Genomic DNA, 23,794 nt, shown 5'->3' on the forward strand with positions numbered 1-23,794 from the left:
TTTGATTCCACATTGTCACCAGAGAAATTTGAGCTTTAGTTCAGCAGGTTTGGCTGGACTGAGAATACCTACAGTTGTAATTTGTTTTTTTTTTTTCAATGCAGAGAGGAGCTGGGGAAGAACATCAATGCAGATGAGGCAGCAGCCATGGGCGCCGTGTACCAGGCTGCTGCCCTCAGTAAGGCCTTTAAGGTCAAACCTTTCCTGGTCCGTGATGCAGCTGTATTTCCCATTCAGGTCAGTGCCTGTCATTTTACTGAGGAACACAAGTGTCACAGAAATGGTAATAAAGGAAAATCAGTGGGTAAAAGGAAATTGCCCTTTTAAATACCTGATTAAAATCTGTATTTTTAGTTCAATTTGAGAATCCTGCTATTTATTTGTGTTTATAAACTGTATTTTCAAATATATTTAATTTCCATTATTTATGATTTTGTTATTTGTATTTTTTGAAGATGTACTTATTGATTGACATGTTGTTTATGAAAGACATTTTTAATTTGGACTATTTATTGATTTGAATATTTCATTTGAAAATTCTATTGATCATTCCTTTAACCCTGATTGCCCATTTCAGTATCTAATAAAAAATGGCTTTGCTGTTTAGTCTATTTATTAATAGTTTAATACTTTAATTTGTATTTGTAAGTCATTTATTACTACTTGTATTTATTGTACAATTAGTCAAATGCTTTATGACTGTTTCAACATGACTGTTGGAACTTTCTGACAGCTTTGCTGATGAATGATTAATCTTTGGTGAGGAAACTGGTGGTGTCTGTATGTCAACAACACCTGGCTACGGAGTCGATGTCTGTCCAAAATGGATATATGGTGTTTTTTACATTTGGTGTCCCTAATTTTTTAACTGTTAAGAATTTTTTGAGCAGGATTAAAATCAAAATGGGATGCCATTGTTAACTTCTGCAAAATTAGATGTAAAAATAAATCCTGAACATAAGCCATGATAACACTAGCTACATGTTCTTTCAATCCATAAGGTGGAGTTCACCCGTGAGGCGGAGGAAGAGGGGTTTAAGACCCTAAAACACAACAAGCGTATCCTCTTCCAGAGGATGGCGCCCTACCCCCAGCGTAAGGTCATTACATTCAACCGCTACAATGCTGACTTTGCTTTCGACATCAACTACGGCGACCTCAGTTTCCTGAGTCAGGATGAGATCAGGTTAGACAGCGCTTGTTCTTTTTTCCTTTTTTTTCTGCTTGCTGGAGTTCTTGAGAGGTTTTCTGTGCAGAAATTAAACCACTTGAACAGTGTTAATGACATCTCTGGACTGATAATAAAATGCTAAGTAGGAGAAACTAATGTTTACAGAAAATTTGTATTATGGCATTTGACTTAAGTCTTCAGATCCTCTTCAAACCCACTCCACTTTGATGTTCTACTGCTTTAACAGTTTGAGCTACATATAATAAGTCATTTAAACTTTAAACAGGTTGCAAGACTTTTAACTATTAAACTTATATTCAGCTTTCTCAAATCTTTTGCAGTTTTTGAAATATTACTGTTTTAGTTTTATGCTTTTTTCAAGCTCCTTTTCAGATTTAATTGTGGTTGTGAATTGCGTTCGTTAAGGTGATTTACCTGTGATTCTGCCCAGTGAAGGTCTTAAGCTTTTCTCTTTTTTGCAGTAATCTGAATTTTCAGCTTTGACATTATTACAGTTACCTCCCAGGTTCAAATTAATTTCATCTCTTACCTTATTCAGCTAAAGTGGTTTGACTTGAGTAGTGCAACGCATATTAGTTTCTGGCTTTCAGCTAAAATTTTCAGACTCTGTTCTGCTGTCAGCATTCACACTGTATTTTCACACTTTTTCCAGTTCGGTACATTTTCAGCAGCTTTCAACTCCTGTGTACTTTCAAATAAAGAAACCATTCAAATATCTATGTTCAGCTCTTTTAGGAATTGTGTACTGTATTTAACTGTACTAGTGCAGTGCCCGTAAGAAAAGTGTATTCCTATAAAAAAGTGGGAGGTTAAGGAGCTTTTTCATGGATGGCCAAATGAGGCTGTGTTTGAAGGTGGGACGTCAGGGATATTTAGGTTTGTTGTGAAATCCGATATTCCAGGGTATAATTGGCTGTTTTTGACTATTTTTGATTTTGCCATTATATTTCATCTTAAAAGCTATTTACTTGGTGTCATTATTTTCAGCACAACCTCACATGTGAAAAAGCGTGGCGGACATTATTTACCCTAGGTCCGGTTTTGGACGTGCCGATGCTTCCGGTCCGTCGCTTCGGGAGGTGGGCCGTGTAGCTAGCGGTTAGCTGCTAGCTAGCGGCTAGCTACACACGAACATCCACAGATTCCGATTCCACTTTGTTGTCCGCGCGTCTCTGGATCTCCTCAGACCCGAACAGACTCGGTCCGGACTCCTTTAATCTCATTAATCCACAACAGTCAGTTTAGATGCACAGAACAGAATGGGACCGAACCGCCGGCAAAATCCCGGTCCAGCTCGCGCCGCTGCAGGTATAAATCTGCTTGTTTCTTAAGGTGGGGGGTCGCGCTGGGCTCTGCAGTGATTGGCTCTGGTGTGCGCGGGGCCACGGTGTGCAGTGATTGGCTCTGGTGCGCACGTGACTGCAGTGGCTCCGGTGGACATGCTCGTGGAATTTGTAAAGCATTTATGAAATAATTTATTAACGGTATCATTGCAGTCCAAACAAATGCGAAATAGCACACCCTTGAACCACGCAGCAGCCATGTTGAAACTCTCAGGTCAGTCTGATCCTGATCCGCAGAGATATTTGAGGAATACACGCACACACACACACAGACACAGACACAGACAGACAGAGGTCATTTGCTTTTATATAGAGATACCTGCTATACTTTTTGAAATATTAAGCTTTTGCCATAGAGAAGAAAGAGAGGCACATGATCACAACGATGGCTCTTTGAATCCTGCCTCTGGCTTCTACTACAACAGCCTTGAAACGACTATTGCTATGGCTACTACTACTACTACCACTACTACCACTATAGTTACTACTACTGCTACTACTACTACTGGCGCTACTAAAACTACTGCTCCTACAGATACTGCTAAACTACTGCTACTGTTACTACCCCCACTACTACAGTTTTCACAAAAACTGAATATTAACATATTTGGTGGAGCTGTGCAGTATATTCTATTAGTAGTGGAGCAGCCCTATTTCAGACTCTGATCAAACTGATCACTCCTGTTGCTCAGTGGCATCAAGGGATAATGCTTGTCACATGAAGCCATGGCCGTGGGTTTGAGTATTCCTTTTCCTGCTTTAAGAATAATTTCCAAATATTTACAAACTTGCACATGCATACAGACAGTTGATTAAATGGCTGATTACACCTATCTTATTTTTCTTCTGCTACTCTCTGGAGAAATGGGTAAAGCACATGGCTCATAATCACATGATCAGGGGTTTGATTCCTCAGCCCCTCTATCAAAAAAAGTAGAGGTAGTTACAAAATTCACACATGCACACAGGTGGTTAATTTAATGATTGGTTTTACGTGTTATTTATTCTGTGTCTCTGTGGTAGAATTGGTAAAGCACATGGCTCATGGTCAAGTGGTTCGAATCCTCATTGTCTCACAAAATGTAAAACATAGTCAAAACTTTACTTGCATACACTTGGTTGATAGAATAATTGATTATGCTGGAAAGGATTCAAGTCTATTTTGACAGACACTAAAGGGATACGACAAAATATCCTTCATCCCTGGCATGCGACTAGTTGATAATTGATGTCACTGTATTCCCTCAAGATTTAAATGTATTTGACCTAAAGTAATCTTTTCCTCTTTTCAGTGTGTTTGGCTCTTTGAACCTGACCACAGTTAAACTGTCTGGAGTCGACAGAAGCTTTCAGAAGCATGCAGATGCAGAGTCAAAAGGCATCAAAGCCCATTTCAACATGGATGAAAGTGGAGTCCTCCTCCTGGATCGTGTCAGTTCTACTTTACCTATTCAGCTTTCTTATCGAAAATTCACGCAATGAATCTCAGCAAGCCTCACTGAAATAAGCTGAAAATATGCTTAAGTGTTAGATTAATTTAGGTAAAAAACAATCATAAGGATTTATGGGTACCTAATCACGTAATAACCTGCACAATTTTCAAATTTACAGAACATTTGCAATGCAGCTTTTTGATATTTTGGCTCAAACATAACATGAGATGATGCTTTTTGTGAATAAACTCTGGCAAGCAATACATGTATGCTGCACAATGAGGCTGTCAGTACATTCACCACATACGTGCAGACACTCAGCAGAAAATAATTACCATTATAGAAGCATTGGGCTGTAGCTAAAATCAACTGATCTAAACCTTTCCATCAGTCAAATTAACAATCCATTGTTGTAATTTTCATCCACAGGTGGAGTCTGTCTTTGAAACTATTGCAGAGGACAAAGAAGAGGAATCAACATTAACAAGTAGGTTTTGCAAACATATGTCTGTAACCCATCTGAAATGAGAGATGAGATGTCTGTAACCTCCGCTGGAAAAATCTCTGATCAGTGTTAGATGACTGCAATTCAGGCAAGGGCTATATGACACGTTTTTACAGCATTCACAACATAATGTGCATACACACTGTCATCAAATGAAGTCAAATGCATCATGCAACAACTATTTTGCTGCTTGATATTAAAAGGGAAAAATGCACAGATCTGATTTTCTGAGTAATCTAGAGAAGTCTGTTGTAATGTAATCTGATTTAATGGAATTTGCATATATTGTCTGTTGTTGTTTAATGAGTGGCATGCTGATAATGCATACACAGCAAGTGTTGCTGAGCCACTAGTGAACTTTTGTCAGTGAAGAAGAGATATGCCCGGTGTCCGTGCCATCAGATCACATTTTCAAAATCTGCATCATTGTAGCTTGCTCATTGTAAAACACAAGACATGATTCTGGAGTCTGTGTGAGAAAGAGAGATATGATGTGGGGTTTCTTTTTCCCGATCTGGGTTTCTTCAGCACTTAAATTAAGCTGTTTTTATATGGATCTGCAGTGCAATCTTGTGCAGAGTTGCTTTCTTTTTGGAACTTAAGTGTATAGAGTATTACAAAAATCCCAGTGAGAGTTTGGTAAGTCTGTTATCAGGCATGTTCATCAGCCTTTTCCACAGTCTCAACATATCATCCCTATGCAGAACTTCAAATGTCTCTGTAGCAACTAATAATGTAATAATGGCTAATGATATTATAACGGCTCAATGTAATAATTTAAATGTTATAAAAGCTCATAATGTAATAATCGGCTCAATGTAATAAAATCAGACACAACGTAATAAGGGCTATGCGCATAATTTAATAACTTATTACATTAAGAGCCTTATTGATACCACTTATAATGTAATAACAGCTCATTATGTACTCCTAGCTCATATAGTGAGAAAAGTGTTGCATTATCATTTTACCTCTCAATTAAAGCTGCAAGTAAAGCAAAAGGCATGGGCTTCAGTGCATTAGTAAACTAATAGTTACTTGCATTAATAGTACTTGCATTCTCACATTTTATTGCTGTATAAACTGGAGACACTATGTGGCACCCATGAGTTATTATGGGCCTTTGAGAATGCCGTGCTCACTTATACTGTGACTATTGCAGGTAAGCAGCATTATGAATTAGCACATAAATGATTACATTATGAGTCATTATTACACTATTGGGGAAAGTTTACACCAGAAAACAGCACATAGCTCTGTTCTGAACAGCTTCACAATTTAATTTGCTTACAACTAGTGCAGTGCCTGTAAGAAATATGTATTCCTGTAGAAAAGTGGGAGGTTAAGTAGCTTTTTCATGGATGGCCATTTGGCTGTGTTTGAAGGTGGGACGTCAGGGATATTTAGGTTTGTTGTGAAATCCGATATTCCAGGGTATAATTGGCCGTTTTTGACTATTTTTGATTTTGCCATTATATTTCACCTTAAAAACTATTTACTTGGTGTTGTTATTTTCAGCACAACCTCACATGTGTGACTGTACAGTTATTTTTTTATTTTGACATACTGTATTAACACAATGGACCTAAAATCAAACAAAAAACATAAAATCCGAGTAGAAAAAGTTAGATTTTTTTACTGTGAAAACCACAAATATGTTTAACAAACCATTTTTTATTACTTATAAAGCAAATATAAATTGTTTGCTAAATATGTGCATACATTTGAAAAATTTACAAAGTTATATGTAACTATTTACATTTAAATGCAGGCAGTGCTCATTCAGCAGTCTCATTGTTTTGACTCATTAAACAAAAAACCGACTCCACTACACACTACACCAAACACTACATAACACACTAACTATACACTCCAAACTCCGTCGTTGCCTGTCATTCATCCACCTCCGTCCCTCCCACAACTTCCTGTTCCTCAACATCCAAACTTGCTGCTTGGACACTTTCGTGACAAAAGCCAGTTTTTTACCGTTTCTTCCTGCACCAGACACAAAGCAAACGTGACGGCAATGTTCGAGAAAAAGCGTGGCGGACATTATTTACCCCAAGTCCGGTTTTGGACGTGCCGGTGCGTCCGGTCCGTCAACTGGGAGGTGGGCTGTGTGGGTGCGTTAGCAGCTAGCTATGCACGAACATCCACAGATTCCGATTCCACTTTGTTGTCCGCGCATCTCCGGATCTCCTCAGACTCGGACAGACTCGGTCCGGACTCTTTTAGTCTCATTAATCCACCACAGTCAGTTTAGATGCACAGAACAGAATGGTACCTAACTGCTGGCAAAATTCTGGTCCAGCTCGCGCTGCTGCAGGCATAAATCTGCTTGTTTCGGGCCTGGCGGCAAGATGGCGGAGGGAGCAGACGCGATGTAAACTGCTCCAAGTGGCAAAACCTTCAAAATGTAAATACGGTCTCAAAACTCACAAAACTCGTCTCTGTTCGATGGGAAAAATACTCAAGTCAGGTTAAAGCCGCTCAACTTCCAGTAAGTAATCCCGGACAATTCACAACACAAAGTCTACATGGCTAAAGCTAATATCAACGCTAAAGCTCGTGCTCTTCTACAACACGACTACTGCAGTCCAGAGAACATGGAGACAAACGCCAAAGGCACATCGCCTTCTAAGCCACCAGCTCCGCAGAAAAAACAAAAAGGAGAGGAGAGCACGTTTGCAGGAGCCCGTGCTGAAGATGCTTCAAACGCTGCTATCCTGGCTGCAATTGGGTCACTTCAAAACATGATGGAGGACTTCAAAAAAGAACAAAAACAAAACACGCTCACCATGGCCAGCATCGCAAAAGCAGTAGAATTTAACTCGGCTGAAATCAAAGAATGCAAAGAAAAAAACATAGAGTTGGGAATAGAAGTGAAACAACTCAAGAAGAAAAACACAGAGCTGGAAATGAGAGCTGCAGAGTTGGAGGGATACAAAAGAAGATGGAATTTAAGACTAAATGGCCTGAAGGAAGAAAAAGAAGAAAACACACGTCAGATCATCAAGGACATCATTGGAAAGATCGTGCCACACTGGAAGGAGAACATGGACTTCATCATAGACTCTGTGCATCGTCTAGGACCATACAACGCCGACCGTCCTCGCCAGATCATCATGCAGTTCACTGGAAGACACTTCAGAGATGAACTCTGGCGTACTACCGAACATCACTCAGTCTGCAAGGAGCTCAACATTCGCTTTGCAGAAGATCTCACCAAAGAAGACAGAGGCCCGAAAAGCTGTATGGCCAAAGATTGAACAAGCAAGGAAGGCAGGTCTTAAGACTATGTTCCGAGGCCCCCATGCCTTCATCAATGGACAGAGAGTCACACCATGATCAACGTAACATGGGATTTCTAATCCTACAAGCAAGTGAGTTTTTATAAGCAAATTGACATGCTAAAGGTTTTACTACCATAATAGGTTAGTATTCTTAAATAACACCGTATTCTTGTTTCTAAAACTGTTCAGTTAATTCATCTCAATTTCTGTTTGTTTTGAGTCATATGTTCCAGTTAAAAAATGATATTTCTCTGATGTCTGTTAATGCAAGGGGTCTAAGAAACATGACCAAAAGAAAAAGTGTTTTTTTGTTTTGTAAAGGGAAAAATGCTAATATTATTTTATTACAAGAAACGCATTCCAAGATAGAAGACATCACTTTCTGGTCTAAACAATGGGGAGACGAAGTTTTTTTCAGCCATGGTACTTCAAGATCAGCAGGGGTCGCCATCCTACTAAAAAATTTCAAAGGTCAGGTTATTTCTCATATGGCAGATGTTAATGGTCACTGGCTAATGCTCATACTAACCCTTGACGATTTCAATTTCATCTTAACCAATATTTATGGGTACAACGGCAGCACTGAAAATAAAAACCTATTAGAACAAATTGGCTTACAATTAGATAATATGAAATCAACATACTCAACTGATAACGTTATAATAGGTGGTGATCTTAACTTAGTCCATGATGAATTTTATGATAAATTTCCTACTAGATTCTCTGTAAGTCATCCAAACAACACCTTTATAAACTTCTGCAATGACCAAAGCTTAACGGATGTTTGGAGACATTTAAATCCAGGAATATTTGAATTCTCATGGTTCAACTCCAATTATAGATCCAGAATTGACCACTGGTTAATTGCAACCCACTTGCTATGCTATGATATCAGCTCTGATATATCTGCTACTCCACTTACTGATCATAGTGTTATCTAATTATATGTGAAACCTAACAACAGTAGAACTTGCTCTAACAAATATTGGAAATTTAACTCTAGCCTAATTAAAAATAAAGATTACTGTCAAAAGATTAAATCACTAATTACTGAAATTGTAAACTTGGAAGAACTAACAACGGCCGTTAAAAAATGGGAATTTCTTAAATATAAAATACGCCAATTTACCATCTCATTCAGTAAAAAAATTAAAAAAGATTTAGAGAAAAAAGAACTAGACATTATCAAACAATTAAATGTTTACTGCAATAAACTCAACCCTACTGAAGACGATAAACAGAAAATACTAAATCTTCAACCTAAACTGGATGAAATGTATATTCAAAGAGCACAAGGGGCTTTCATTAGATCGAGAGCTAAATGGATAGAGGAGGGGGAAAAAAACTGTGCATATTTCTGTGGTCTTGAAAAAAAGAGACAAGGAAAAAATAACATCAGTTCCTTGATAGTAAATGATATAGAAATCACAGAACCAAAATTGATCTCCTCAGAAATCCTCAAATTCTATAAACAGCTTTACAGCTCTAAATTCTCTAATGAAGACTGCCATACATTCTTAAAGGATATAGAAACATATATTCCTAAAGTTGAAGATAACTTCAAACAAATATGTGATAGTCAAATAACAATTACTGAACTGGATAGAGTAATTGGCCGCCTATCTCTTAACAAGGCACCGGGCTCAGATGGATTCACAGGAGACATTTATAGACATTTCTGGGAAGATATTAAAAAACTGCTACATCAAGTATTTCTGGAAATATTTGAAACATGTATACTTCCACCCACTATGAGACATGGGCTCATCATCTCAATTCCCAAACCTGGCAAAGACCCCAGATTCATAGAAAACAGAAGGCCTATTACTCTTAGAAACTCTGATTATAAATTACTCGCCTACATTTTCACTACTCGTCTTCAGACAGTAATTTCAAATCTTATTGCAGAAACACAGTCTGGTTTCTTAAAGGGAAGATCAATCCACAATAATATAAGGCTGGTAATGGACATTATTGAATATAGAAATGAAATTGAACGTGATGGTTTCATTTTCTTCTTAGATTTCTATAAAGCGTTTGATTCTGTAGAGCACCCATTTATCTTCCAAGTTCTTAAACATTTAGGTTTTGGAGTCAAATTCAGGAATTTAGTTGGTGGATTATATCAGAATATCAACAGCTGTGTCATGCTACCGTGTGGCACCACCCCCAGTTTTAATGTTAATGTGGCAATTCCACAAGGTTGTCCCATTTCACCATATTTATTCATATTAGTCACAGAAATATTAGCAATTTACATTAAAAATTGTAATGAAATAAAAAATTTAAATGTCTTTGGCACCAATATTGTCATCAGCCAACTTGCGGATGACACAACACTATTTGTACAAGACAGACACCAAATCCCAATAACAATCGAAGAAATCGAAAAATTCTCCAAAGCTTCAGGATTAACTTTGAACTTAAACAAATGTGAATTATTTGCAATTCATGATACAACTCTAAAAGACATCTGTAACATCCCTATCAAGTCAGAAATTAAATACCTCGGAATACACCTTACAAAAGACCAAAAACAAAGTCAATACTTAAATGTAGAAAAAAAAAATAAAAGAGAGTAAAGCCAAATTAAACTCATGGCTCCAAAGAGACCTCTCAGTACTCGGCCGAATTTACCCAACCAAGATGGAATGTTTATCAAGGTGCATTTACCCAGCCTACTCTAATGCCATTTCAAATAAACTAATCAAATCTATTAACCAAATTAATCTGAATTTTATTTGGAGAAACAAGCCACACTATATGAAAAAAAGCAATATGGTTAAAGAAATTAAAGATGGTGGTTTAAAAGTTATTGATTTTGATTGCCTCAATGGAACTTTAAAAATTAATTGGCTGAAATCTTGGATCAAACATAGCAACTCATTTTGGTACTCTGTTCCAAATTCCCTGTTCAATAAGATTGGAGGTTTAAAATGTCTTCTCATGGCAGACTTCAACATCGATAAATTACCTATATCACTGTCAGAGTTTCATAAACAAATTCTATTATATTGAAAAATGCTATATGTGCATAACTTCTCTCCCCACACTACTATGCTTTGGAATAATAGATATGTATTATACCGAAATAAATCATTATATTATCGGGATTGGTATGAGAGGAATATGTGGTCTGTGATTGACTTAATGGATGCCAATGGTAATCTCTTAGATTATCAATAGTTTTGCACTAAACATAAATTCAACCCTCCCAAATCAGACTTTATTAAATTACAAAAAGCACTTCCTCATGGATTTATTTTTCTAACCAAAAATATATTGGCCCACCAACCTATAATACCACAACTGGGCCCATTGTCAATACAGGGGATTTTAATCCTGGACAAAAAATGTAACAATCATTTTATAAGAAACTGCCTCACTGAAACATTGTTTGCCGGCAGACAAAATAAAAATAATATCCTACATAAATTTGACAATAAATCAATTGATAAACTAAGAACAATGTACCTAACATTTCCCATACCCCCCAAAGTGAAAGAAACACACTTTAAAATTATGAACAACATTTATCTTTCTAAAGAATTACTTAGACTACGCTTTAATATCGATGACAATTTATGCACATTCTGTGAAAATGACATTGAAACCACGGACCACATCTTCTTCTCATGTGATATAATACAAACATTCTGGTTTAATATTCACAATTGGATCAAACAAAAAATTGTATTGTTTCCAGCTATCTCTAGAGATGATGTTACTTTTGGGTTGATCTTACAAAACAAAAATGATGAACTCTGTTGCAATGTAATACTTTGTCTAGCCAAATTTTTCATCCACAAGAATAGAGTTATGAAGTCATCACCCAAATGTATTGTCTTCATGAATGAATTTAAATTGTATGTGAAATCTCTAAAACTTCTAACAGAAATTAAGGCACAAAAATTATATGATAACTTAAAGAATTTTCCCACTGAAATAGATAGTTAAGACTAATTTGAATCCCCCTTGAAAAAAAAAAAAAAAAAAGAAAAAATCAATGTTTATTCTATTTTATATACTTATTTTTCATTATTTATTTGATATGTTTGTTTTGATTTTATTTCAATTGCTCAGAATGTATTATATTGAAACACTAATGTGTATGTTCTTATTGTGAGTTGACTTGCACTAATGTTGGATGATGTTCACCTGGCATTTTCTATATACTTGCGCAATGTATGTACTATGAAAAACGTGCCAGATTTGTTGTTTCAATAAAGGAGAGGAGAAAAAACAAACAAAAAAAAAAAAAAAAATCTGCTTGTTTCTTAAGGTGGGGGGTGGCGGTGGGCTCTGCAGTGATGTGGCTACGGTGTGCAGTGATTGGCTCTGGCGCTCATGTGGCTACGGTGTGCAGTGATTGGCTCTGGTGCTCATGTGGCTACGGTGTGCAGTGATTGGCTCTGGTGCTCACGTGACTGTGGTGGCTCCGGTGGACAATGCTCGCTGAATTCGTAAAGAAGCGTTTCTGAAATAATTTATTCACGATATCATTGCAGTCCAAACAAATGCGACATTGCACACCCTAGAACCACGCAGCAGACATGTTGAAAGTCTCAGGTCAGTCTGATTCTGATCCGCAGAGATATTTGAGACACACACACACACACACACACACACACACACACACACACACACACACACACACACACACACACACACACACAGAGAGACAGAGATTCCTTGCTTTTATAGAGCGATAACCCCACACCCCTGCAGCATAATGAGAAATAGACAGACACATCATCATATATCACTGTGTATACATTCTATAACCAAGATCCCTACATATATCCCAGTGCTCTACCTACTAGGGTTGGCTACCTTTCCCGTTTGGACCAATACCGGTTCCGATACCAAAGGTACCTTTTTCGGTGCTTTACTCTCTGTACTAACACATTTTTTTAATTAATTTTTTTATGATCTTTTTCTTTTAGTTAACAGACAGACAACGAAAAACATAATACAAAATAATCAGACGTTGTGATAAAGTAAAATAATAGTAATAATAATAATGATAATGATAATAATAGTGATGATGATGATGATTATAATAATATAAAAGATAAAATAAATTGAAAAATAACTACTAATTCAAATAATTACTTACAATTGCATATGCCTGTATTCAGAAACAAAGGCAATGTGTAGTTCATTACAAGTATGCAAGACAAAATATATATGATATTTATGAGACATATTGTACGAATTGTTAGAGATATTATTTTTCATATACCTTACCCATTTTTCCCATCTTTTTTCAAAAATATAAACTTGATTTCTAATTCTCATTGTTATTTTTTCCATTATGTATATCTCATTTACAAGATCCCCCCCATTTGGGATTACTTAGATTATCATCTTTTAACCAATTTCAATTTGTTTAATTAATGCTACTCTTATCATTAAGAACAACTATACCTCATTCTTCCTAATGTTTTCTGGAAGTTTTCCAAGTAATAAAACTAATGGACTTTTATTCACAGAGATGCCAAAAATATTTGACAGTTCTCTGACAGAGTCTTCCAAAAACCACCTAAAACTTTACATGACCAAAATACATGACTGTGGTGTGCTATTTGCTCCCCGCATTTCCTCCAACAGCTTGAGGTTACATTGCTTTCATATTTACTTTGGATTTGGGGTGTCCTAAAATATCTATTTATAATCATCCATGCAAATTCTTTCCAGTAGTTTGAATTAGTTGTTTCATGTATGTTTTTACACATTTGTTCCCATTCTACTGGTGAGATATTACAAGGAATTTCATCCTCCCATTTATATTTTACATTGAGATCCATTTGTTTATCTTGATAATTAGCATGTATTATTTTAACTAACTTGGTTAAGAGTTTTGTTTCAGTACCACAGTCATATATCTTAAGCATGCATTTTATGAGGGGGTTTATTTCTTGAATACATTTCTTTTTTACAACATCAAAAAGATAACTTCTCACATGGAAGAATCGAAATAAATAACATTTGGGTAAACCATATTGCAACGATAGCTGTTCAAATGTTTTCATTTCTTAATCGCCAAGCAATTGTCCAAATTTACATAAACCTTTGGATGCCCATATGTTAAACGTTTGGTCCATTCTATTAGGAGAGAAGTCTGGATCACTCCCCATTTCTTTCAAAAAAAATTGCATCTTCATTTAATTTTAAATTGTGGCAGACTTCCCTCCAAACCTTAAGTGTAGCAACTACCCATCTATTGTCTACATTCTCAATGTATGATTTTTTTGTATTTGGAAAAAGGGAGAACAGTTAGAGGTATATCTCCAGTTTATTTCCATCTCTCTCCATTTTGTATGTGAGCATTCTCCCATCCAAATTTTAACATTTCTTACTTGTGCTGCTTGATAATAAGCTTGCAAGTTTGGAACGTCTAGGCCACCCATTTCTTTTGGCAATTTTAGATAATTCATTTTAATTCTTGGTTTCCTGCCATTCCATATAAACGTCCTTAAAATAGAATCCCACTGTTTGAAAATGTTAGCGACAATATATATGGGTAGTGCTTTAAAAAGAAACAAATGTTGGTAGTATGTTCATCTGTATAATTTTGACTCTCTTCCCATAAGGAGAATGGGATTATGGACCATCTGTTTAGGTCCTGTTTGATTTGGCTTATTAATTCATCAAAATTCTTTGCGAACAAGTTGTCCAAATTCTTTGTTATATTAATCCCAAGATATGTTATCCTTTCCACATCCCAATGAAATGTGTATTTATGTTTTAGTTCATCACTAATCGTGCCACCCATGATCATTACTTCTGATTTATTAACATTTAATGCATAGCCCGAAATGGTTTCAAATTCCCCAATTACATTCATCAACACTTCAATTGACTGTTCAGGATCAGACAAGTAGATTATCATATCATCTGCATACATTGACAGTTTGACTCCTGCTATGTCAATACCATTTATTTTCTGTTCTAACCTAATCCGTTCTGCCAGCGGTTCTATACATAATGCAAAAATCAATGGGGATAAGGGATCTCCCTGTCTAGTACCTTTTAGAAATATTAAAAGAGTCAGATATTACCCCATTAACCTTGCCTCTGGCATTTGGCTCTTTATACATAGGTTTATAAGATGGTTGAAAGCTGTCTTGTATACAAAACTTGTTTAAGGTTTTGAATAGATAAGGCCATAAGACCTCTAAGGTAAATATTGCCACATGTAAATTCTTTTTCTGTGCTATCTCGATAAGGTTTAAAGTTAAAATTAATTAATTAATTAAAAACATTTAAATTAATTAAATTATTTTTATGTACTGGATTTTGGGCAGCATCATACAGTTCTTGATAATATTTTGCAATTTGATTTCCTATCTTTTTGACCTCTAATTACTGCCTTTGTGTTTTTGTAATTAAGTTGCATTACTGATATTCTCTTTTGCTGTTTTTTAAGTTTATAAGCTAACACCTTAGCTGCTCTGGGGCCTCCATATGTCCTTTGTCTTAAGAAGGACAATGATTTTTATATCTCCAAATTTAAAAAGTAATTCATTGCTACTTTGGCCTCTTTAAGTTTTTCCAATACTGAGGTTTCCCCAGAGGCTTTGTGTGTTTTTTCTAATTCCTCAATTTTCCTTTCAAGTGAAGTCCTTTCCTTTTCTTTTTGTTTTTTCCTAAATGAGGCATATGCTATTATTTCCCCATGTAAAACAACTTTTGCCCCTTCCCATAGCATTTATGGATTTACATCCTCTGTGTCATTGTGCTTTATATCCTGTAGACCTAAGTGCCTTATTTATACAGAAAATATTTAATCCATCCTCGAGAAACCTTTGAGACCCAAAAATACATGCAAAAATATAAAAAGAGAGAAAAAAAAAAAGAAAACGACAAAATATGACTTCCACTTGGGCTACCATACTTAAGGTAGCTATTCACAGTCTTCCATGCTTGTGTCAATGCATGGATGCTAGGGTCTTTGATAAGGACCCAGAGCTGCAAGATTTTAAAAACAGCCCTAAAGAATATTTGCATCTAGATAATAAATAGACGCTTTTGTGCTTTCGGGAAACGTGACATCAAAACCGCCATCGGAAAACAAAACAATACGGACAAAATGAGTGCTGCGATTACAGTTATAACAAAATATTTAGAATGTAAATTCCTTTTAATGTCATTCATTATACAATTCAGTCAATAATGTGCAATAATAATAATAGTAATAGTATTGGTGGTAGTAGTAGTGGTAGTGCCAGCCCATTGCAATAGCCTTAGATCAACTTAAAATCAGCACTACTAAATCAAAATTAAATCCATACACCTTAAGAAACTCTGTGATAATACTATAGGCCCTCTATAGCCTTCCATTATTCAAATCAATTGATCAATCGATCAAAATACTTTTGTTTTTTTCCCCCTCCTCTATTTTTTTTCCTTTTTTCCCCTTCCCCTCCATCTAAACGGAGAGAAGCATCCTATTAATCATTATGTATGTTCCTGTGGGTGTACATGAGCAAGCTTGCAGTATAACATTATTATCATATGAGTGTGTGGGCGTGTGTGTGTCTGCGTGTCTGTGCAAATACCAGTCTTTTCAGATGACTGGTCTGGAAGCATTCCTTCCCAAAAAGTGCGACGATGTCCTTAATGGTCTGACGTTTCAGTTCAGGCTCGGACCTTGTTTCCCACATAGCTGACCTGCCCAGTCCATGCGGGTCGGGAGGTTCATTCAAATGAGGCAGGGTGAAGCAAGTTGTCTATATTTTGTTTGAAAATTGGTATTTTTCTTAGAAATCTTCTCAAAACAAATTCACGTGTATCACTTGGAGCAGATGCTCAGCAATTTTTTGTAATGCTTGAACTTTAAATGAACCAGTAGGTTGGTTTTATTTACGTAATATAATCTTTTTATATCTACAGAGTAAGCAGGTCGTCTCCCACGAAGTTTGCCATGTTGCCACAGAGTTCAGCATTAGGGATGTCCCGATCCGATCTGTAGGATCGGGATCGGAGCCGATCTGTGCATTTTTCCGCTGAATCGGCAATTTTGAAGGTGGACCCAAGCCCGATTTTTTATTTATTTTTTTTAAAACGTCAGAGCACAATTTGTGGCAGACGCGCGCGTGGCGTTACTCTGGCAAACTTGTGAATAAAGTGTCTGCAGTGTGGAAATAACGTCAATTAGAAAGCAAAAGCAGTCCAACGGCGACATGTAACATCTGCTATATGGCCGTTTCGCGGAGCTGCATTTTACTACTCATTTGATACAGCATATACAAAACAAAAACTCATTGAATACAACGTGTTCACTCGAGAGTACAGGCAAGGAGACCAAAGCAGCAAACAGTCGCGGATACTTTCAGTTATGAGAAATATCCTCAGCGACATGTCCACAAATATTACAGAGAGGGTCATCAAATTAATCGCTCTGGAAAACCAGCTCATCTCCGTGGTAGAGGATCAGGGTTTTCTTCATCACCTGGAGTTTTTGAATCCCCGGTATGCCCTACCATCTCTGCATTACATTTATTCCACTTTCGAGTTACAACATGCCGGTATATGCGCACTAGTTTCGTGGGTCTCATACAGCAGAGCATGTAAAGCAGGCAATCCAGGAGATGCTGAACGCGTTAATAGACAAGCAACGTGTCCACGTCATTTGTGTGACAACGTAAAGTACATGAAATAAGCAAAGGATGATATGGAGGTACCAAGCGTGAGCTGCGTCTCACACACACTTCAGCTGGCTGTACACGAGAATCTGCTGTCACAGTGCAGCGTCACACACTCACCTGCTAACACAAGGAAGGTGGAGGCCAATGTTGCAATAGCATATGCGGAATAAGAAAGAGCCATATGAAAGTATAGACTTTGTTTCAACAAAATAATAAAAACCTATTAAGGAACACCTTAGATGCAGGTACTTTTTTTCTTAATGCAGCTGTATTATCTAGGAAAATATTAGTTAAGGCTAAGTATCGGATCGGGACTCGGTATCGGCAGATACTAAATATTAAAGGACTCGGATCGGGATCGGGGTAAAAAAAACCTGATCGGGACATCCCTATTCAGCATATTTCTATAGTAGCTCTAAATGGAAATACAAAAAAAGTGTCTCTGGAGAGGGCCTCTGGTTTAATGTTCTTTAAGCAGGTAAATGAAGGGTATTTTGTTTTTAATTATTTAGCCTTTATTTGACCAGGTTAGTCCCATTGTTGGAGAAATTTTCATCAAGGTCCGAGGATGAGACTGATTGAATGTGAAGTCCATGGTGTTAAATCTGTAAGGTGTTTGTTAAAGTAAGAGGCGTGGAAGTGGTCAAAATGGCGGGGAAGATAAAAATGGCCGACTTCCTGTTGGACAGAGATTATGGGTCCATGGACGTTTTTTGTTCATCTGGTCATGATACATGTGCATACCAGGGATGGAAATTAGCACCAGCCACCCGCCAAATGCGGGTGAATTTGCGTGCTGGCGGGTGAATTCAATCAGTTTACCACCCACTGTGGCGGGTTCATTCCGATCACTGGTCACAGTCTACAGATTACCTTTGCTCTCCTTGCACAGTTACCACACACGGGCTTGTGGCATTTCAAGTGTCCGACGTTTGGTTCCGTTTGCAGCTCTTTCGGACCGGCACTGCCTCCGTGTCTGTGGCTGCTGCTGCTGCTGCTGCTGCTGCCCACCTTGTGCCGACTGCCGTGGCCCCTTTCTCCTCCATGTATTCTGCCCTCAGCTCCTCTGCCAGCTGCTACAGGACTTTCCTCGGGGCTCTCCTGCTGCTGGTGCTCCTTGAATAAGATGCGGGCATTGATCCCAGCCAGGTCGAGGATGTTTATAGAAGACGCCACTGGCCATCTTCCGTACCGCCTTTGATGGAGTATGCCCTCGCCATCTTGTCCAGGATGTCCACGCCGTACTCGGTGTTGTTGTACATCACAGACTCTGGTTTTGCCCTTGCCCCACTAAAGGTGCCCACACCTGTGTGCACGGTGCTTAGGATGCAGACATTCTTCCTCGGCTTTCCCTGCTACACAGTCAGAGTCGCATCACTTCAGCACCGAACAGCTCCGCTGGCTGTTCCACGGAGGAGGGAACTCCCATTTTTGTTTGCCCATGGTGCCAACCAGGTGATATAATACAACTATATGATAATTAACTTACAAGTTCATTCGCAAAGAAGCACAAACAATGTAACAATGAAACCCTGCGAAATTATGTGCGGTCAGTATGACCGCTTATGGCCGAACTAGGTAAAACATATCATATTGTCTTTGTCTTTTGTGTAATTTATATAAAACTATTCTAAATTAAAATGCAGATAAAGTTATTGCACATATTTGAAAACGGCCAAAAGACCATTTTGGCTGTTCTACTACTAGCAAGCCCTTACTTGAACTCTTCACTGCTACTAATTATTACTCCGCGCTCCGGTCAGCTGAGCTGGCTACTCTTTTGTTGAAGTTTACAAAAACGGAAGTAAATTAAAATGTGGCATTACATCAGGGTGTCCACGGGGTTGTAAAAGGTAGTAAATGAAATTAGCAAAAATTAAGGCCATTAAAAAGTATTAAAAAGTAATAAACTTCATCTGACGAGGTATTACATTTTCGAACCACTATCCAACTATGAGTTGCAGGCCTATCTCCTAAAAATCGCGTGAATTTAGTTATATAAATTATATGTGCGAGTAGGACCTGAGTGGTATCGATGATGTGACGTCAGACAGTGTGCGACACGGTCTATGCTCCAACTGGATAGCACCCAGCTGGCTTGCTGCCAAAAGTTTGCAAAAGTTCGCTACTATTGATGAAGTCATGGGGAAATGTAATTTTTCGGACCAATGGTTAGAGGACTCTAGATTCAAAGACTGGCTTAGGCCAGTAGTTGGTGACAGGCGAGAGGCTTATTGCCACGTCTCTAAAAAGACAATGAATATCACCTGGATGGGAGTGCGCAAGGCACGGGTTGGGTATTGGTAAACATGATGACCGGCCACCGCTGTCAACGTTTTTTGTGCCTATGTCTTCATGTCACTCCGCAAGTCGTCCATTCATTTTTCACGACGGAACTTCATTCAAAGAAGAGCTTCTACAAGTCACCGTTTAAGTTGAGTGACTGAAATCCTCGTCATCCTATTCAAAGCCTGCAACAGGCGACTCATCGAACCGGGGTGAAGTTAGTTTTAGGTTGGATATTCAGCGGACATTCACTCAGGTCCAGCCGCAACTTTACTGAGTGTCACCCAGTGTTAGCAACAGGAGGACGGTCAGCTCACCTCCCAGAGCCTCACGCTGAATCACTGGAGACTGATTTAGGGACCGTCATTAAATTACTTGGCATAAATATATTAATAGAAAATAATTGCAGTTTTTTTCGATATCTTCCATGTCATGTCCTAGTGACTCGAAACCAGCAGCAAATTGTATTAGTAAACTGGACGAATGAGACACAGCTATTGTTGTTGTATTTTATTTTGTCATGTGGCCGACTGACTTCTGAAACAGATTCTGTTTCCATAAAAAATATATAATAATATGAAAATAATGGTAAAAAAGTTCTCTAATGCTCAAGAGGTTAACATATTTTCAAGCAGTAATGTCAGCTTCTACATTATTTTGTCTCATGTCTTAGATTCTGATTAAGAATTGCTGTATATACCCTGTACATCGTAACGGTTGAACATAAGGGATAATTAAGTACAGTAAATTCTATAGTTGCAAGTAGATATTGCAATATATTACCAACCTCCTAATCACCTAATGATGCAACTTCCACTTCCTTTGTGTGGGTCCAGTGCAGTTGAACATATGAAATAAGTTGAAATTTGTAAATTCCTGTAAGTTGCAGGGAAATATTGATATAGATTTCTAACCTTCATTTTGAACCACTATTCGGACTTCATTTCCTGTTATTTCACGGCTTACTAGATGACCCTTGAATGGTTTCACCCCTATAATCATTCATTGGTATCACATAATTACTGAATAATCAACTCTGGTAACAAGTAGCCTACTGATTGGGAAGTACTATGTGCATACCATGTACAAGAAAAATATGTTTCTAGGAATTGTACTGTACACATCAACGCTTAAATATAAAAGTGGCTGGTAAAAATGTTGAGTGGCTGGTAGATTTTAGAATTTACCAGCCACAGTGGCAGGTGGACAAAAAAGTTAACTTCCATCCCTTTCGTTCATGTATGTGAAGTTTGAAATATTTCATGGCGCGCTATACAGTCCCCTGGGCACACCGACAAGGGATGAAATTGCAATTTATGCCGGTTGTGACGTATGTTCCGGATTTGGTGAGCTTTGGGTTATGTTGAGGCAACCAAAACTGCTGTTGAAGTGAGAGAATAATGATAATAATGATGATGACAATAATAACTACAATAACAATAATAATAACTACAGTAACAATGATAATAACTACAATAATAACAATAACAACAATAACTATAATAATAACTATTATAATGATTAATAATAATAACTACAATAACAATAATAATAATAAGAAGAACTACAATAATAAGAACTACAATAATAACGATCAGAAAAATAATCCTTAGATTCAGTAAATGTTGCACTGGTATGTGCAGGGCCCTAATAAAACATATTTAAATCTGTTGGAGCCAGATTTGCTTTTGGATCTGTTTAAATTGTACTCGCACATAGATACCAGCCAACTTTGATTATACCAGATATTTTCATAAAGGTCCATGCATTACTTGCTGAGAAATTAATGATGACAATGATGATGTTAAAGAAAGTGTTAACTTTTGGTGCAGATCCAGGAATTTCTCAGAGTCTACTCATCCACTCAGCCATCCTCCAACCAAGTTTGGTGGATAACTGTTCAGTAGTTTTTGTAAACTCCTGCTAACAAACCAACCAACAAGCCAACAGATGGGGTGAAAACATGACCTCCTTGTATAATGTATAATGTGGTCTGCCATGTCTATAGATGGATAACTCTATCTGAAAATACTGTATGTTAACATGTAACATGAATTGCAACACTTCAAACTGTATTATAGTGCAAGGTATTCATTATTACACAATTAAGCCAACACTTCGCTGTCTTGCAGAGCTGGGTAACACCATTTCCACCTTGTTTGGTGGAGGATCGTCAGAACCCACCCTGAATGTAACTGAACCTGTCCAGGTACTTACAGCTTAATCAAGGATTTGCTTATTAAGAAAACACAGTAAGGCCTGTATGAATGGTTGGGATAAACTACTGTACCTTCATGCTGTAGCTTTTATGTAACACGCAAGTGTCGGGTAGTATTGGCCATGCATGCCTAGCCTGATATCATAGCCCACTTTGTTCCCTGATTTTTTATATCTAGGACGAGGAGGAAGTGCCTCCAGAGTCTGGAAAGGACATCAAGGATGAGAGCAAGGATGGTAAGAAAGAGGCCCAGAATGATGAAGCTGCCAAGAACAAGCAAGGCAATTCAGAGAAAAGTGCAGGTGAAGAGAAAAGCCAGGAGAAGACAGAGGAGGCAGACAGCAAGACTGACGCCAAGGTAAGATCTGTCATAGTAGTCTCTGTGAAACACTGTAATATGAATTTAAAGCTAATGTAGGAAGTCTTTTGGTGAAGTGATTCAAATTATATCAACATCATGTGTCTGCTGGTAAAGGAGGAAAAGGACGGAGAGAAATCTGGAAATGCTGAGTCTGAGAAAGATGTGGAGAAGAAGGCAAAACCTCAGAAAAAGAGCAAGATCTCTGAAGACATCACAGTGACTCTTGTTCTCAATGACATCCTGGATCCCACTGCAGATGATGTCACTTCTTCTAAGAAGAAGTAAAGCAGCAATTTTCATTTCTTTTCAGCCCGTTTGGTTCTCAGTTTCATTGTCTAAAACAACTTTGTATCTTCTCAGGTTACAGGATTTGACAGACAGAGACCTGGCCAAACAGGAAAGGGAAAAGACACTAAACAGTTTGGAGGCTTTTATATTTGAGACACAGGTAAGCAACAGAGTTTAACATTTTCAATTTTATCTTTTTATCTGTCCTTGATTTTAAACGTCCCATATTATGAAAAACATGTTTTTTTCTGGTCTCTACATATATAAACTGGTCCTCCCTGAGCCTGCCAACTCCCAGAATGAGGAAAGCAAACGATTCCTTCATGGTCTCTGCAGCCCACCCACTGGTAAAACAGCGCTCCTACACGCTGTTCAGATTCAGCTCCTTTCGTTACGTAACAAAAGGAGAGATTTACATAGGCAGGCCTCCTATGCATGATGATAGGAGATATCCGAGAGGAGGGCGTTAATCCCTGAGGTGAAGTTCGGTGTGTCCAGCAGTAAGATAGCAGTGTTTCGCAATGTCGTCGCTCAGAGTTAGACACGCAAATTGCTCTGTTGTTGGTTATAAAAATCAACACAAGTGCCTATATTCTGTCCCAGCTACAGAACAACAGAAGAGACAGTGGTTGTATTTCATGTTTAACAACAACGCGCTGGCTACGGTTCGTGTAAGTTTGTGTGTGCTAACCACTTCACATTGGACTGCTTCAGTAACGAGGGTCAGTACAAAGCTGGCTTTGCCTTGACACTGACCCTCGTAAAAGGATCAGTTCCAACCATACCGGACCCAGCAACTGCACCCGAGCCACAGGTAAGTGTCGCCACGTTTTGATATTTACAGTTGCCTACGAGTATGGTGAAGTCAGCTGGAAATAGGCTAACTAGTTAACTCCGCTTCGGTGTGCTATGCAATGGCATTTGAAGCGAGTTTAATGTTAATACTATTACGATGGAGCTTGGTAGTCACAGTAAAAACTCTGGAAACATGTGCAGACTGGAGACAGACTGTACAAACAGTGTCCAGAGTTTGGAGACTGTGTTGGAGACAAACACAGCTTTCGCTAGCTGTTAGCCATTAGCTACATGGTAGTAACTGTAACAACACATACGAACAAACTAACAGTATTCAGACACACTCACCATTCTGAAACGTCCTGCTGCAGCCGCAGAGTCTTTATTTCTTCAGGATCCTCTCCTTCTGGGTCCAATTCTCAGTCAA

The 23,794-nt window shown here is 37.9% G+C and overlaps 1 protein-coding gene across 1 annotated transcript in view; it reads left to right on the forward strand.

Annotated features, from left to right (window-relative positions):
- The window catches only part of hyou1 (hypoxia up-regulated 1), a 49,069-nt gene that overhangs the window by 13,479 nt on the left and 11,796 nt on the right, over positions 1-23,794 (forward strand). Inside the window, exons 12-19 of the mRNA XM_030438842.1 lie at positions 105-237; positions 1,002-1,186; positions 3,828-3,966; positions 4,398-4,455; positions 21,838-21,914; positions 22,102-22,281; positions 22,399-22,565; positions 22,645-22,732. Of these exons, the coding sequence (XP_030294702.1) occupies positions 105-237; positions 1,002-1,186; positions 3,828-3,966; positions 4,398-4,455; positions 21,838-21,914; positions 22,102-22,281; positions 22,399-22,565; positions 22,645-22,732 (1,027 nt within the window). The remainder of the gene's footprint in view (positions 1-104; positions 238-1,001; positions 1,187-3,827; positions 3,967-4,397; positions 4,456-21,837; positions 21,915-22,101; positions 22,282-22,398; positions 22,566-22,644; positions 22,733-23,794) is intronic.

This window comes from Sparus aurata, chromosome 13 (assembly GCF_900880675.1).
Source record: "Sparus aurata chromosome 13, fSpaAur1.1, whole genome shotgun sequence".
NCBI classification, from domain to species: Eukaryota; Metazoa; Chordata; class Actinopteri; order Spariformes; family Sparidae; genus Sparus; species Sparus aurata.